Source organism: Sturnus vulgaris, chromosome Z (assembly GCF_052056855.1).
Source record: "Sturnus vulgaris isolate bStuVul1 chromosome Z, bStuVul1.hap1, whole genome shotgun sequence".
NCBI classification, from domain to species: Eukaryota; Metazoa; Chordata; class Aves; order Passeriformes; family Sturnidae; genus Sturnus; species Sturnus vulgaris.
In genome coordinates this window covers 19790778-19809609 of record NC_142283.1, presented here as the reverse complement: position 1 = coordinate 19809609, position 18832 = coordinate 19790778, and the positions used below count along the sequence as shown (strand labels likewise).

The 18832-nt window shown below is 37.9% G+C and overlaps 1 protein-coding gene across 5 annotated transcripts in view; it reads right to left on the bottom strand.

The window, feature by feature from the left end:
* The window catches only part of COMMD10 (COMM domain containing 10), a 101120-nt gene extending 83030 nt beyond the window's left edge, over positions 1-18090 (bottom strand). For all 5 annotated transcript variants that reach the window (XR_015799532.1, XM_088156647.1, XM_088156646.1 and 2 more), the window contains exons 1-4: positions 17634-18090; positions 17394-17484; positions 14533-14643; positions 12609-12764 (exon numbers count right to left, since the gene is read on the bottom strand). Coding sequence is in view for 4 of the 5 variants with exons in the window: in XM_088156647.1 (XP_088012773.1) it covers positions 12609-12764; positions 14533-14643; positions 17394-17484; positions 17634-17806 (531 nt within the window). In the remaining variant the exon portion in view is untranslated. The remainder of the gene's footprint in view (positions 1-12608; positions 12765-14532; positions 14644-17393; positions 17485-17633) is intronic.
* Between the last annotated feature and the right edge of the window lie 742 nt (positions 18091-18832).

Genomic DNA, 18832 nt, shown 5'->3' with positions numbered 1-18832 from the left:
GAGAAGTATTTCTCCATGCCTAGCATGAAAACAAAGACGTGTATTTAGCTACTGTGGACCTTTAGCTTCTTTTCACAATTCTTTATCAGCAAGTTAGAAATGTGAAAGCTACCTCGTTACTGCAACACTAAACACAGTTGAAAATATACTGTTTATTGCTGTAAATTCTCACTGATATCTCTGGCACTTATTTAACTTCAAGGTTATGTTAGAAAAAGCAAACAAGCACAAACTGGGAAAGGGAAGGGAAATAAACTTAGGTACTAAGCAAAACCAATAGCAAAAAACACGTGAAAATGCTTCAGATCTGTTCCAGGAATCCTCTGGCAAATAAGTCAGGGCAACAAAGATACGAGGAAGCTTTCAACAACCGCTGTAAATCCGCAGTTCTCGTGTCCATTTTGTTACATTCAGGCTCCTGAGGAGATTACCATGGCTCTCAGGACTAACAGACATGGAAGAACTTCTGCAGCTCCCCCTTCAAGCAGTCACTCAGTACTGGCTGTGGAAGAGGTAAGGTGTCACTGCTGCAGCAGCTCTGCACTCCCTCACCCACAGTGCTCCTCAGTGGCCACCCTCAGCTGGCCCAGGGCAGATCCACACTGGAAAGCAGCTGGTTCCCCTACTATGAGACCATCTGACCCTCCAACTGAAGATGAACAGCACCTTTACACGTACATAAAAATACCATCTCTGGTCTGTCTGTGATGGCCACAGTCATTTTTTTCCAGTGTAAAACACTGGATTTTCCAACTCAAGCCCTGTTGAAAACAGGGAAACAGACTATTTTCCATGCTAAATAGTAGAGCGTAGTATCTTACACAGTAAGAGAAGATCATCACCAATCTAACATAACTATGGGAAAACATTTGGGTGAAAATCATTCTTTTGAAAAAGCTCAGGGCATTAAATGTCAAAGCAGCTTTTATAGCTGATATAAAACTCAAACACAATCTCCAAATCAAAGTTCTCACAGTCAAAATTAATATCCACAGAATCCACCATTTCTCTTACAGTCTATTGTAGTTTTACACACTCTCTTGCCCTTTCCTGGCATATCTTCACAATTCCTTACTTCCACTTTTTGCTGCCTGTAAACATTACTATAAATTAAACCTAAATTGAGAAGAAATTCAAGAAGTCTGACAAATAGGACAAGTTTCTCTATTAGTTGTCAAAAAATACTTCTCTCAACCACACAGATACATTTATTTTACACTTTTCAATGAGAAATAAAATAAATGTACTTTGGCAAAGAAATTCAGGTTAATCATCTTAACAAGAACCAGGCTGTCAGACTCAAAATGAAGGACTACAACTCTGAGAAGGAAAGCAGAACAAATGCCAATAATAGGTATGCTGCAGGGCTCCAACCCAAAAGAACAACGACAGAGCCCAAATGAACAAGAAACTAACACTAAAAAACAGTTGGCAAGGACCTAATTTGAAGAAACAAAGTAAGGGGAAGTGTGTGAAAAAGGGACAATAAAGTGAAATAGATTTTCAGAAAATATGTATTCACCTAAAATTTCTTACCTAACTCCTCCAACTTCAGCCAAACTTCTGGAGCAGGGTCCAGTACTTTTAAAGGATGACAGAAAAAAGGGGCTTACTCAGTCAGTACCAGAGAAGACAAAGAGGATAGTTGGTCTTGGCTGATAAACTGAGATCACACCTCCTGTCTGTCTCCACACCCATAAAGGCTGGAAGTTTTTTTTAATTTTAAAGCAGAAAACTGGAATTCTCATGTAAATTATCTGATTCTAGAAGGATAATAAATCATTACAGAAACTATAGAAGACCAGTATTAAGTAGCTCTCAGAACTCACTTCTTAGAGCTTACTTCTTACCACAGTGCAAGCAGGATGGCAAAATACCATGCTAACTAACCACTGTTTCTCATCCATGAGTTGGCATTTGTCCCCTAGAAAACATATTTAGCATAGCTTCACAGAAAGTAAGAGCAACAAGTTGCTCAACACAGCAATGAACCTGCAAGAACTACACTACAGAAATACTGGTCAGACATATAAAATCAACTGCATGGAGATTTATATAACCACTAGGCATTTAAACAGTTATGAAACAGCCAATTACTTTACAGATCAAATTTAACCTGTTATGAAGATCTAATTATTTTGTTCGGGTTCTTGCTCTCCATTTTCTTGGCAAGATTTACTGCTTTCAGAACACCTAGCTTTCACTAAATAGAATAAAATGCTATATTCAGAAAACATACTTGATTCAAAATATGCAGACAATTAACCAGCGTTACAGGTTAAATGCTACTTAACAATCAACTACAGATAACCTGGCTACAGGAAAGAGTATGAAGATCCTGTCATATCCAGTATTAGCCTGTCTGGCAAGCAAATGACCATGAGCATTTCTACAGGCAGAGTGATAAATGCTGATTAGCAGTCAGCAAAGAGCAAGAAAAATGCTCAAAATCAGTGTTTCATCTTAAAATCTAGAAAGGGAGACATTCTGGGCTGAGCTAGTTAACAAGCCTGGCAGACAGTGAAAGCAGAAGCAATTCTAAACTGGCAGCAAGTGTCCTGTAGTTTTATGCTTATGAAGGAAGAAAGGTTATGAAAGCCTTAGATGGGAAAGGAACACATAACACAGGCAAACTAATATATCCAATTTGTAGAAATCTACTACTAGTACAAAAACAAATGTTTTCAATATAGCTTAAAGGTAATTGGTAAATAAAAAGTGATAATATTACCATATAATCGTAATCTTTGGAAATCAGCTGTATAACACAGTTTTTCAACAGTATTATTTCAATTCAGTATCTCTTCCACTGTCAATGGGCTGTGGTTTAATTTCTCTAAACTTACTTAAAGTAACAAAACTCGCCATCCACAAAGTTGCTGAGGAACTGCTAATGCCTTCTAATATGACTGAGGAGAATTTTAAAGCAAACTGAGCTTGAGGTCCACAGTCAGAATTAAAAGCCAGTAACATGAACACAAATGAAAATAAATACTACTATTCCTTCTGCAAATTCAAATCTTGGCAGAAAACCAAGTGCTTCTAATCATAGAATGGTTTGTGTTGGAAGAAATCTTAACAATCATCTAGTTCCAACTCCCCTCTTCTCCACACACATGGATACCTCCCATTAGACCAGGTTACGCAGAGCCACATCCAACCTGGCCTCAAACACTTCCAGGGATGGGGCATCCACAGCTACTCAGTTGCTGTGCCTCTCCACCCTCACAGTAAAGAATTTCTTCCTAACATCTAAACTAAATCTACCCTTTCTCAGTTTTTAGACATTTCCCTTCATTGTATCACTACATGCCCTTGTAAAACGTTCTTCTCCAGCCCCCTTGTAGGCTCCCCTTGTGGGGTCAGCCCCTCCTGGCACTGGTGGGTGCTGAAAGACATGATTAACAGGGACACCCCTGTTCTTGGTTGCCAGCAGCTTCCTATGGCACAGAATACTTCTGTAGTCCTGTATAGCTAGGAAATAATATCCAGGTCTCCTGACTTTACATCCATACTCAAAGGCTGACATCAGGATAGTTTAAGTGCATCTATAGTTATTTCCGTTCTCAGGCAGTCCGATTAATTTGAGGACATCTTGAAGTAGTGATATTGACTTCATTTTTTCTGAGGTTCTTTAAAACTGCATAAAGGAAACAGAATGCCAATAATTTCTTACTGGCTCATTTTTTTACAGGTACCACAGAAAACAGTCTTCCATTAGGCTGAAGCCTAACAAGCCATTGCAGGTAAAGTAGGTCAGTTACAGCAATACAGAAATTAGTGTCATGCTCCACTGGTATATAGATCCACCCATTTGATTTTAAAATAATTTAATCCTTACTTTAAGAGATCATTTAGTTCCAAATGATCTGGTATTTGTGATAACTTTGGTGTTACTGAACATCAGATTATGCTTCTCGTAGCCTGAGAAAGAAATTGACATGCTTGAAGCTCTTTCTATTAAAAACACCATAATAATGCACAAGTGCACAGCACTATTTTTCAAAGTTACAGTCTCCTCATCTATTTCTACTAAATATGGTGTATCTGTAAGAGCATGCATCAGTTCACACACAGCAGTTACTCTTGGAGGTAAATTCAGTGTCACTACATCAAGGCTGGAGTGCTCCCTACTTAACAAGCTACCTCAATTCATAGTTAAAAGTAAATATTGACATCTTATGATTGCAAAGTCTAAATCTATTCTACTGTTAAGAATGAGTAACTAACACTCTGGAAGACTGTATAAAAGGGGGATGAAAACCCAACCTTCAGCCTATTCTTGACGAAGCAGTTTCCCACAGCTGAAGAAAAAAGGAACTATCCTTGAATAGCCCCGGTATGAGCAAAAACACCTTAAAAACAAAGCCTGACAAGCTGAAAAAGTGCACTACATAATGTCACTGCTTGCAGTAATGGGGAAAATGAACAACTCAAATGTCTCTGCCCGCATGTACCTTATCAAGGTACCAATAATGTCCCAAATACAGCGATTACAGAAGGAAAGAAATTACACCTTATTGTAACAAATGAAATCAGAATATTGTCATTTTATCTCAGATAAAAATGACTTCAGTTATTTTCCCTCTAATTTGAGAGGAATAGTCCAACTTGAAAAAGTAAACATTTCCTGGAATAATTAAAAGAGCTGTTTATGTAATTTATGCCATCCATACCATTCTAACTGAAACTGTTACAAACAGTGAAGAGATAATGGGATATGAAAAACATCTTCAGGAAATCTTTTTCTCATATTATTACAGGAGTATATATCACACTACAACAAAACATTTAAAAATGTTTTCCAGTCAACAGGGATATTTCAAGGAAATAAATAATCTACAACATAAAGAATTTTCTAGTGCAGATCTTTCACATATATTTTTTCAGTTGTTCTAAGCAAACAACCTAGGGGAAAATGAGTATGGCCATCCTTTCACTCAGTTTAATTCTTGAAAGACTAACTGCCATACTTAATTCCTGCACTGAAGACAAAATATTCCTCAATTCATTGTAAAAAACAAAATTCAAAATTCATTGTAGAAAACAAAAATCAGAATACTCGTGTTAAAAGTTTAGGGATCTCTTCCCCTCATCTTTCAGTAATTAATTAGACAAAATATACTAAGCCACAGTTAAATAAATTAATAATTTTCATTTAAAGAAAGTATTGCAATACATATGAATAGTTTCAATATATTAACTATCAGTTTTGTATGATGGGAGAGGACTAAATGTGTATTATATATTAAAAAAAAAAAAAGGTGTACAATGCATTACTTTAACTTCATATCTGTGTGATCACACCAGCATAAAACTAGAGGAAACCATTAATTCTTCTCTCTAAAATTTACAGCCAGAGGTGCCAACTCCACTTTTCATCAGCAAACATAGCACTCCAGAATCAAAAATCAAAATTAGACATGAAAATACAATTTTGCCTGCTGTGGTGAGGAAAATAATTTAGGAACCATTTAAGGGTGAAAAAACATGCCTGACTATGAACTCCTTCAAAAAATCTCTCCATCTCAAGGAAAGAGTATTACTGCAGAGGAGACAGCAGCAGGATGTAGCCAAAAGTGTACTCAATAGAACAAATAAAAATTCAAACAGAAAAAAAGGGGCAAATTTTTAAGAGAAGGCAATGATTGACCAGTAAAATTTGCTGATCACCACAGGTAGGGTCTCCATCACAGGAATCATCCGTAATAAGGAAGAGTGTGTTTCCTCTAAGATAAGCCCCAGACCAAACACCGATCTTCTCCTGATGGGAAACTTGGGCATTGTTAGTGTTGGAAGATGACTGCACAAATACCCTGATTTCTATTCTCCATTGTTGCTACTGACTTCAGTTGAACTCAGGTGGCATGAATATCTTTGAAGGAATTTCTGGATGCTGCAGCTCCTTTTCAGCAGGTCTTGCTCCATAGGTGAACAATCCTGCAGTAAAAGAACTGAATTTTCATACGGCTGCATGAAATTTCTGACTGCAGTCCCTTAACACATTTTAATAGCAATAGAAAAACATTCATATTTTTAAATAGAAAATAGAAAATAAAGCATACAATACTTTAAAATCTGTCCCTCTACTGGATAACCATATTCAATTTCAATGCAATTCAGTACCCCCATTTCATAAATGGGTTACTGAGGCATTTTGCAGTTTCAGTGGTAAGTACTCTTCAATGGCAGATTTAAAATTTATAACATTCATATTTTACCTGTATATATGAATTACAAAATGAGTGACTAGCATCTTCAGCTGACAGTATTATGCAAATCTTCAAATTAAACACAAGACTTGGAGCAGTCCCCATAAAAATGGTATGCATCCACAAAACTGTAGGTACAAGCACTCACCCACATAACAGATTCAGTATAACAGGTTGAAAGTTTTTATGAACTACAAGTCTGTGCTGCAGTCAGTCATAACATGTATGCAGAGCCAAGTTAAGCAGAAGTGGCATAACTACAGTGACTCACACGAAATTTTTAAGACTGGACTTTGAAACTTTAATAATACTTTTGAAATGTTTCTCAGTCACGAATGCAAAAGAAAGAATCACTGGATGGATATATACCAGAATGCAATGTCAAACCAGAATCTGCCTTAATCTTGTAGATACTGTGAGATCATCAGCAAACAGGCAAACAAAAAAGAAAAGAAAGGAGGAACTATATTTTTCACCAGCAGACAAGAATAACTAGAAATAAAGGTAGCTGTAGTATAAAGGCAAGGAAAGAGTTGGATTGGGCTAGGCAAACAGAGAGTGAATTTACAGAATCATGCAAAATATTGATCAAATGGAGCACAACTTCTGGGTGTGGGGAGGAAGAAAAGTATCTCAGGCTCAAAAGAAGGCACTGTTATGACCAAGAGGCTGAAAATAGGTTAGGTCAAAGACTGTCAAGTGATTAAACCAAGCAAGTGAGATAGAGGCACTGAACGTGAAGAATCTTCACTAATGTGAACAAACACATCACGTCTGCTGTGGAACTCTTGGACCCCTTAGCATAATTTCCATAAATAACATCAGTAACTTAAGAAGGCAGGAAAAAAAATTAAAATGAAGAGCAGTAAGTTTTTAAACTCTATAAACTGTTATTTTCAGCTTGCAATTAATGTTTAAAAAAGCAACAGGAGCAAAACAAAGAGCCACTACCTCACTTAGCTATCAGAGAAGATACTAAGAGCATATTAAAAATATAAGAGATTGGGATTCAACTCTAAAAGGAAAATATGCACACATTATGTACCTAAATCTACTTTATTAGTGAATAATTAAGTTTAACTAGATTCTTCATCTAAGACTAGCTGGAAGTTAATTTCTTCTGATTTCCCATTTTTTTCTTCGAGGATAAAATCATTTTTCTCTTCAGCAAATTTTACTTAGCATGTATACCAAGAAAAGTGGTATTTTCAGACTTCTTTGTTCAATATTCACATCAAACCTCCTCACCTCTTCAACCCTGGAAATCAGGAAAAAGACACAGTCCAAAAACAACCAGCATGCTTCAAAAGGAAGGATGTAAAAGAAATAACATGACATGAAACTGGTAAAATAAGACTAGTGCTAAGCTGCAAGAACTTCAAAAGACTTTCCCCTAATTGAAGTCACTGCAAGTTTTCATCTTTAACTGACTTTTACTGATAAACAGCTAGCTTGAAAGCAAACAGAAAGAGTCTCTGTGACAAACACTAGAAACAGCATTCCAGTTTCAAAACCCACAGCATTTAGGGGTTCACTTTGTGCCAAAGGTAAATATGCTGTTGTGCTCCATCTATGGCAAATTTGTGGGCACAGAGTTGCAGTAAAAATGAACACCAGTCTATGACTACTTTCATTAAGTCATGGCTGACTGGTGCGTTTATCTAGCAGAAAATATAACAAGATCCAATGGAGGAAAGATTAAGTTGGACTATTTTTAATTAGAGATAAGGGAAACATTTTTAGTAACCACAACAAAAAAAACCAAAAGAACAACCCAGAAGTTACCTGTCATTTCAAGCCTTGAATTCACAACCAGACCCGCGTTCCTGAGGCTCTTTTACATATTGAGGAAAAATTATGGTTTGTATTACACAGGAAGTTACACAAGACAAAGACAGTACTCATAGTCATAACCTTTTAAAATGCTATTTTGCATGTGGGAACAGAACAAAACTTATAAATCTTTCTAAACATTCTCAAAATGTACCTTCTTCCAACTTCGTAACTTATACTTTCTTGGTAAAAGACAGAAGAGGGCAAGAATAGGAAGCAACTTATTAAAAAAATCTTTTAAGAAGTAGTACCTAAAAACTGTAAACAATTAAAATTCCACTAACAAAGCTCAGTGAGTGAAAGAATAAGACTCAGCTGTGCTGTAGCAGGTGATTCAAATAATCTCATTGGTATTAGTATTTCATCATTTGCAGTCTCTTTGTCTCTGTGAGTGTACAGGCATCACATAATGCAAGCTGGTTCACAATTCACTGTGACAATGCCCGTAGGTACAACACTGGTTTTGGTTCTTACAGCTTGTCATTTTAAATACAATTAGTTGATCAGATAATAACAAGAAACTGTAAAATTCTTTTTTACAGTTTGAGCAGTATTCCTCCTTATTTTGCATTCTTCTGATACCAGAAAAAAATAATTCTGCCACAACATACACACACAGCACGCCAATTCTTTTTACTTCTTGCATAACCACAGGATGCATGTGTTTCAGAGTATTTCTGTAGATGTGCCAGCATTTAGCAGAGGGAATTTAGCATATTAACATTACATATACACCCATTAGCAAGAAGGCCAGTTTCTGAGAAAATCACTTTCAGAGTTTTTCCCATATGGCTTCAAATAGGCACTCAAGATACAGAACTGACAGCTCTGTCAAGAATTTTAGGTACATAACTTCACTAGTTGCATTCCCACGCATCATTATATTAAGCAATGCTGTCTGAAAGCTATAAAAAACTCCTCTTGCTTGGCAACATAGGACTTCTTTCTTTTTCATTATATATATTTTAAGGATACCCTGAATAGTTTTCCAAAACTAGAAAGCTATGAAGCACTTAGTTTGATCTGCCTTTAAAACAGAGATTTACGCAGAATACATAACACATAGAGAGAATATAATATTAGGGGGAGGAGAAGTGGAGAAAAGCAACAAAACTGATGTAAAACTGCCATAAGAATTCAGAGTGAACCCTATCAAAAATACAGTTCTTTGCAGGAGGAAAAAATACATTTAATCTGATCAGTGTGCCCTCATTTCTAAACTTATACATTACCAAGAAAAGACTAAAAAAACTGGATCAGATTAATATCAAACTATTACCATTGGCCTATCAATCTAAAGGCCAGATTAAGAATGTGTTCAAAGGAAAAATTTATAAAAATACCATCGTTTTAATTTACCAGGATTGTATTATCATCAGCAGAAATAATATAATAAAGCCACTGCCATATGAGTAAGGACCAACGAATCAATTAATGCAACAGCAGAATATATACAATTAATAACTGTGCAGCTGAAGACTGCCAACAATCCAGTGAAGAAAAATGAAAATATAAAGAAAGAGTATTAAACAGTACAGCTTTGTTTCAACTCCACAGTTTTTATTAATCTCAAGTCAATAACATCCCTATCTACTAAGCAGTCTGCACAAAAATATTCAAAAACCTATGTTCAAAAAAGAATAGTTTTTCTCAAACAATTAGAAATCGTGTTCAATATGCCACCAAATCAGTATTCTAGGAATTACTTATTTTGTTGCTCTAACAAACACAATTTGATTTGTCATTCTAATGAAGGTATCAACCAGCACATTACATGACCACCTATACCTCTTGCACAGAACTGACAGACCCAGAACTCCGAATACTACTTTTTAACAACTTGTACTTTGCAGGGAGGAAAATAATCAGGTTTAAGAGAAATAACACGTCAATACAAATTATCTATAAGTAATTATTTCTCATAATAACTAGTGGTCTTGAGTCCAAACCTGAACACTTCTTCAAGCCAAAAGATGCACTGGCCTACTTTCAAAAATGGCAGAAGCCAAACATTTTAGCTTTATTATGAAATAACAAACTTGGACACGCAGTTACCCAATTGTTTTGACCATAAGCTAATCAATCCCACAAGTTCCAATGTTTTCTTACTGTGTAAACCATAAACCGAATTAAAAAAAAACAAAACTGTCCGCCATTTTCTATTGTTTTGAAACAGAAATGGAAGATTACTGCTCCTTCTTGTGCACATGACAGAAAATACTGTACTGTCAGCATTTCAATAATTTTGAAACAGACAACCTCAAAGTACCATGTCAGGAAAGACTTAGAATAATTTTGCCACACACATTTTAATAAAACACAATATAAAATTCCAAATAGTTATTTCTTAGTTACATTATAAACTCTGTATTGTGAATGTGTGCAGGGACACTGTGTATGTGTTGGAACAGAACTGTCAAGACCTCAGTAATGTTAATCATGACCCTGATTCTGCATTTGGATCCACACAAGCAATCCCTTTACACTAAAGATCCTTTAAAGAAAATTCAGAGTTACTAATGCGCAGGAAGCACATGGTAACCAAAAGTACGAAAGAATCACATATGAACTAAATTTTTAATTCATAGGTAGTGCTGCACATCACCTCAACAAGCCAGTAACAATCCCTAAAAAATATGCAATGATAACCAAAAAGCCTGCATATATTTTTAAAAGAACATGAAAGAGAAAAGAGAAAACAACCAATAACTAGCATTCATTGATTCATAGAACGGTTTGGATTGGAAGGGACCTCTGAAAACCATCATGGGCTGGGAACATGTCAATCACCAGGCCATGCTGATCAATGCCCCACCCAATCTTTGGAACACTTCCAATGACAGGGCATCCACAACCTGTCTGGGCAACCTGCTCCTGTATTTAAACCTGCTTTCCCACTAAAATACAAGTAAATGGTACTACAATATTTCTGCAGTTGCTTTCCCGCAACCTCAATTAAAAATGACAGTTTAAAACTTCTTTATATGGGATACAACATAGGAGGAAAATACCACTTCATTCACCAGATTCTGAAGTTAGAAAGAACCTCCAAAACTGTAACATACACCAGAAACATTGTATGTTGCAGGGCTCACAAAAGTTGAGACAAGTAAAAGAGCAATTTCATTCCCACATCAGGTCACAGAAGGACCACAGGTATGTATGGTATAAGCTGAAAATGAAAGAGGATGAAAGGTGTTTTTATTAGTTTCTCATATGCTGAGGAGCCAGCAGTAAAATATGCATTAATGCATAGCCTGCCTGAAGAAAATATTTAAAGACATCTGCTTTGTAGGCTATCTTCAGAACTGCCTTCCAGTTTGCACATACACTCTGTATGTCGAAAAGTTTACTTTTCATTATTTCACTTGGTTTTCAAATTACTTACCTCCTTGAATGGACAATCATACATGCCTTACTGTACCACTAACAATTTAAATTTTGGGACTTGTACTTGGCATTAGTAACATTATTTAAAAAAAACCCAGAAACCCAAAATATCTTGCTGATTTTTTTCCATGATTATACTATCAGTCATTTACTCTGTTAAATTAATGAATTATTATAATTTTGCATATCAGAATCCTGTAAGTTTTGTGTCTAAAATTACCCAGTTTTACAAAGGATCAAGTTTAAATACTTTGAAAAAAATCAATGTGATGCAATTCAGAGTATCTTTAGTCTGTTCCATAGATATACCTCATCTTCTCAAAATGAGAATTTTACACCTAAGTGAAATTCTGGATTTATTTAGGAGCAAGCAGGCTGGTAAAAATTATATTGTTCTAGTTCTCTCTGTGCATCATGTATACTTAATATATACGATTTATTTTCTCTATTTATCTTACCAATTAATTAATTAATTAATTAGCAAATTGATTCTTATCCCAACAAGACATGAAGCAATGTTAAAAATAAAATAACAATAATTGAGTCATGTTTCACAATTCTTTCTAAAAATTTGATCCAGCTGACACTGGTGTGTTCTACTTACAATTCCTTATGCATTTGAAGGGTTATTATGAATCAACAAAATGATATTATTATACCTTGTCATAGATATCGATATTGTCTATAGATACAATGAGACTTCTGAAGCACGAAGCAAGTTTTAAGTGGCAATAGGCATACAGGAAACAAGATTATGTGCCATCATAGAAAAACACCACAAAACTCTAATAACTATCTCGGAAAATTCACTGCCTTACCAGCTTACTAAATTAAAGATGGCAGGAGCTCAGGTACAAGTGCAGAGAATGACCAGCCTGATAAGCTCAATCACCACAAATGCTCATTAACACATTGTCCCCTGTCCATGTTGCAAAGCCTGTTCACAAACAGCATGCAGATTGCTACGAACAGCCGGGTGCCAGCAGTTACAGCAGCTCAGCTAACATGCAACATCTCATAAAGACAACAGAATTCAACTGTCTCAATCAAATTTATGTACTACCTGTAAGTGACCTGGCTTGTCACAAACGTCACACCTTAGTTTAAACTCCTTGCATTAAACCTAACTAACACAACTTTATTCTCTCTCTGAAGAAAAACCACACATATTACCTTCTGAGGGGTCAAAACCCTCTGCCTGAACTTTTCAATCGTATCTTGACCCGCAGCAGCCCATGCACTAGCAAATGCTTCGGCTTTGTCTTGATCCAGGTGAATGCTCTGTAGCTGCTGTTGCAACGAAGCAGGCTTCAAATTGTGATAGACTGCCTGTTAAAGGAAAAATAACTGCTGTTGCTAAGACATAACAGATACAAGCCATAGCAGATACGCTCTAGCACAAATGGCCACTGTGTTCACTCAGGCAAGATTTTTACTAGTAACTTTGCTAGGGGAACTATATGCATCCTGTTCATCTGAACCCTCTTGGTAGATGGAAAACTGTAACTATCTCAAAATACAGTGTTACAAATTACTCTTCTCAGAATAGACAAACTACCAAAAAAATGTAGACATAACACAGATATGAGTATATGTACAGGTTTCCACTGTACATAAAGGCAAAGCAGCTAACAATGAAAAAAAGATGGGCTTTGAAGCCAATTGTGACCATCAAGAAAGGAGAACTTCTCCATATTCACACTATTCAAGCAAACCTAAACTACAAGGTAATATTCTGAAAAAACAAGAATAGTTTGACTAAACTGTTAGTGAGTTAGGTATTACCTCCCTAGTAACACCAGGTTTTTTGTAGAAGACACTCCCTACGGTTCTTCACTTTCAAAACAGAACTGTGTCACCTCCAGGTCAGGTTAAAAAAAGCAACAATGTATGTGGCAAAGACTGTATGGCAGTCTTTTTACCTACAATCCCTCCACAGACCAAAGGGCTGTTAAAACAATTATTATCTGACAGAACAAGCAGCTGCTCCAAGACGCACAGCTATTAGCAGGAAAACAAAAAGTTCTCATACAACATGTAATCCATCTGGGACTCTTTTTTTTTGGCAGATAGTAATATCCTCCCCTCTTTTTTTTTTAATGCAAAATAAGCAAGCAGAGAATTAACTGTTTTTTCTGTTCATCTTCAGCAATTATAATATAAATTAAGCAGTCTGCGGAAATCAGGACAAGGCAGTAAACAGGTAATTCTGCTATTTTGCTGAGATGAAAGTTAAAATTTCCAGTCCGCAGGTGACCTCAGATTTCATTTTGATTTTTTGGTGGACGGGAGCTACACGGAAGACTTCTTGTTTTACTCCTAACGCAGGGGAAAGTGTTAATTAAGTTCACTGATCATAAATTGACATGTGTAAGAAAGGACCAGATTTAAATACACCAAAAGACCATAACTATGCACAAGATTCCCTTGCACAAGATTCCACTTTCGATATTTGCATAAAATGGACGGATAGCATCATGTGCTTAACAATTTTTAAAAGTTACCATATTCACCAGGTATTCAGCACATTCAACAGCTTCCCAACTTTAGCAGAGGTAGACCACAGAATCAGAAAACCTTCTCTGTTTACAAGATGACTGAACCATGCTATATCATGCAGTCATCCACTCCTCCAAATACTTGAGCTGTATTAGTTGTGCCTGTTCACCTTAGTACAGACTGCTTCTTTGCATGAAAATTTTCCATAACTGACTCTTAAAGTAACTTAAGCTGCGCTCAGTAATCTTACCTAGGATTTTCCTCACAAGAACTTTAAAAATGCATGGCTGGCTTGATATAATGAATAAGAGAATATTCTGTATCTCATAATTATCAAGAGTTCCCCTAGAGTCATGGAGGCCTCACTTCTACTATTAAGATTTACATTAGCTGAAAAAGCACAGCACAAAGGCACATAGTACCATCCAAATCAGGCAGGCATGAAACAGAAAGTAGTTAAACCATAACCCCAAAACATACAAAATATACTACAGATATATTTTCACTAATTCCTTTTTAACTTCACTGTCCTACTTTTGAAATCTATAGCTGGATTAAAAAAAAAAATTATTAATGCCTAATGGTGAAAACAAAATACCTGTTCCAAAATGAATGATATCGTTTCAAGAACCAGATGAAGATCCTGTTTTTCCAATGAAAAAGCTATTTGAAGTTTTTCTTCCTCCTCTTCACTGAAGATACTTTCAGCCTGAAGCACAAAAATGTTTAGTCCTGACATTTCATTTAAGGACCAAGAACATACTTATCAAAATAAAAAACTTTCTCCTCATCTTTATAAACGCAGTAGCTATCCAGTTGTTTCTAAACAGAAATTACAAAGCAAATGCAATTCCTCTCACATAAAATCAAAATTAAAAGCCAACAAAGTATCACAGGATTACATGCATCAGGAAAAAAGCTTTCCCTTTGTACGTCACAGACACTACAGAAATATTCTTCTTTCAATTATCATATCATCTTCACAACCTTTTACAAATAAAACAAGGCAAATACAAAGTGCATTACTTAAATCACACCTCAGAAAACAGAATGCAAAACTGTAGTTAAGTTAATTATGTATGTTTCTTCCATTCTGGATACCCTTCTAAAAGTCACCTATGCTATTGCAAAGAAAATAAAAGCCTAAAGTATATTTATTTTGAAAGTCAAATTTGAATCTATAGCCTACTGTGTTACTGAAGACAATTGAGAATGTGCTGTACTTTTAAAATAACAGCCATTGTACTTATTATACTACAGCAAATTAAAAAGTAATTTAAAATGAAGATATTGCCTTCTTTTAAAACCCAATTACTAACAAACACCACATTTAGACCACTTAGTAATCCAAAACTGCAAAGCTAGACAAGCAAAACAATTTAGCTGTCCAAATTAAAGAATGAGGCAATTACACAAAACTTCCAATGATCACGCTTATAACAAGAGTATCAAAATGGAAACATTATTTGAATCATTACTTTTTAAAAGGAAACACAGAGTTCCCAATGTCTGCTTTGTTAAGGCAATGAAGTTCATTTCAAGCTTCCAGCAATTTAACTAGTTACTTATTTAGGTACTTTAGAAAGTAAAACTATTCATGAGATTGAGTGGGCTGAATTACAATAACCACTTTCACTCCGGTAAATACCAATTAAAACTGTGAAGAGTTACTAAAATGCTATGGAGTAGTAAAAAAGAACAAACCATACTAACAAAAAATTTGATGATACATTCCAGTTACCAAACAGTTAATGTCCATGCAAAACAACTGAGAAAACTCTCTGCAGCAACAGCAGCATCTAAGCTAGTGATGTTAACAGAAGAAAAAAAACAAAACAGTTGAATCAAATGAGTCCTTACAGTTTCACACTTATACTCCTTAATATATTGACATTTTTTCCATGCTGTTCCTATGATATTCTACCATTTAGTCTGTATGTATATGCATATAGGAAACAAATTCTGTGTTTCTTTTTATACTTTTTCTAAACACAAAACAATGGAATAAACAAAATCTGGCACTGTAAGACAATGAACCTAACAAAATAATTTCTGGTGTAAGATTCATTTTACAGTTTCCCCTGCAATATTTAGTACAAAGTTCAGAGTTAGCCAGCATTTGACATTTGAGCACTGTGAAATGAAACTGACTACTGATTTACTTTTTTTTTCATTCTGCAATCAACAACATCTTCTGCAAAGGCAACAGAAATATTCACTAAAATATTTGGGTTTAATTTCAATTAAATAATCTCAATTCCACAGGTGTCTTTAGTTGATGAACATGCACAAATGCAGAAAAATAAATAAAACACCCATTTAGCATCTCCTTTGTATTGTAAAATGCCGACCATGTAACATTTTTTTGGGAAAGGCTCTTCTTTGATGTTTGATCCTTGTACACTTTGAAGTCTAATTAATGAGAAAGGTGAATGAACCCATGAAACAGAGAGCAGCTAACAAGCTCTAAGTGTAATTGTTGGAAGAATTGCCTCGTTAAGGTTTAGGGCTTGACATGCGTCAGTGACCTCGGACCTAGGGGTAGGTTAACAAAATTTGGGAAGAAGGATGTACCACTGATAGTGAACAAAAAGAACACAGAATTTATGGGCCTCAAGGACATTTGGCAGGACTCCCAAGATAAGAGAGAAATGGTTAAAGCCAACTCAGCAACTGTGCTGGAGTCAGCTCTGACTGGATGAAAGGTAATTCCTGCAGGGGAATCTGCGACCACCAGCTCACAACCACCGAGCCAAGAAACCCACTGACTCAAAACCAGAGAAAGACTGAGCACGCAGACTAATTAGCATGGGAAGCAAGAGAATCATTAACCAGTAAAAGACAGAATACCAACTAATAAGAACTATGCAACTTGTTACCAATGAACACTAAAGCCTTTGTTTGCTAAAATGTATAAATAGGAAAAAGTTTTGATGGTTGGTATGCTTGACTTGGGGAATATCACTGAAAATCGGGCCTGCACAATTCTGAAATAAATAACCAATGTCACGCTCGAGTGTGTGATCACTGCCTTTTTGCAAACCGGATAGCAAAGCTGGTTTTTGCGGACAACATTCGTGAGGGCAGAGGAGGAGTTTGTGTAAAAGGCCAAGCAACTCGCGTGTCTCCTGACAGCGCTTTCGGAGGCACCAGCATCTGGAGGCAGCGGGCTACAACAAGCACCACTCCTTATCATGCCATTCGTTACTGGCTTTTATTTCATCCCCCCCGATACAGTTCTGAAGAACTAGTGATGAATGAAATTAAGCTCTAAAATCTTTAAGAAGGGTCGAGGGGAGGGAGGAGAGGGAGGGATGTTCAGGCTCCGCAACCGCACTGCCCAAGCTCCATCTGGGCCCGGCCCCGCGTCCTCCCAGCACCGCCGAGACCCCGCTCCCGCCCCGCCCAGCCCAGCCCAGCGTGACACGACCCCCAGCCGGCTCCCCGCGCCCCGCCAACCTTCAGGTGCAGCTTCTGGAGAAGGCGGGAGAGGAGCCGCGGAAACCGGCCCGGGTCCACGGCGTTGAGCAGCGACACGGCCTTGCGGATGCTGGGAGAAAGAAGGGAGGGGGGTCAGAGGGGCCTTGGCCCCGCTGCGCTCCGGCACCATGGTAGGACCTGCTCCGCCCCTCCCCGCCCCGGCCCGGCTGGTCGGTGCAGCGCGGCCCGGCGGGGGCGGCACCGCCGGAGCGCCGGTACCTGTCGCTCTCCGGCACGACGGGCGCCGCCATAGCTGCGGCCTGGGCCCGCCCCCGACGGTGGCCTGGCGGGGCCAAGCCAGGGCAGCGCGAACCCGCGGAGTCACGGAAGGAACTCGATGGAGAAAGACATCTGGGATCATCGTGTTCCAGCCCGTCATCGGGCATCAGCATATCAATTAGACTATGGCACTGGAGTGTCACGTCCAGTCTTTCCTTAAACACCCCCAGAGACGGTGATTCTAGCACCTCCTCGGGTAGTCCATTCTAACGTTTAATCGCCCTTTCTGTGAAGAAATTCCTCCTTAGGTCCAGCTTAACCTCGCTGGGCCCAGCTGGAGGCTGCGTCCTCTCGCCCCGTGGCAGGTAGCCTGGGAGAAGGTGCGGACCCTGGCGGGCTCGCAGCGGCAGCGGCTGAAGGAGCGCTCGGCGGGGCGGGGAGGGCTCCGAGCCGCCCTGGGGCCCACACCTGCCGGCAGGGCGGCGAGTGCTCGGCCTTGAGCCACGTCCCTGAGCCCTCGCTGTGTGGCAGTCCTCAGCCCCTCAGGCTACACAGGGACAATTGTTCCCATGTGGGAGAGCACAGTCAGCCCTAAAACACCCGTCATCACCATTCTTGTTTGTAGGCCCTGAGCTTGTCAAAACAAGCTGCCACCCTTACAGCAACAGCAAATTGTTCTGGAGGCTGTGGACAGTGGTTGGCTGCATTCCCACCTTCCCAAACAACCTGTGCCCAGGTAATGCTCCCAAAGTACCACCCTGTCCCACGGCATTGAACTGCCCTGCATAAGACACAGAGCCTTGTTTCAGGCCAAGGACAAGGTTCTCTAGCTACATGAACAGAACCCTTTACTTTCAGGCATTGAAGTGTGTGTTTCTACTCCACTTGAATGGATGTTATGTCTGTGAGACCTCTATTTTCCTTCAGATTTGACTGAAATTGAAAAACAGGATCAAAGACAATGGAATGAGCAAACAGAGGAACAGGCAGCATAACTACATAAGCCTTGCTTTTCTAGGAAGCCAATTAAAAATATTAGAAGTCTTTTGAAGACTTCTGAATGAGGCTGCAAAGGTTTATAAGGTGTGTCACGAAGGAAATAAATGGTAATAAATTATGGTAAGCTCAAGAGACGGGTAGGAAAAGTTGGAAACTTTTGAGGGTACTGTGAAGAAGTGTTTTATAAATATATATGCTGA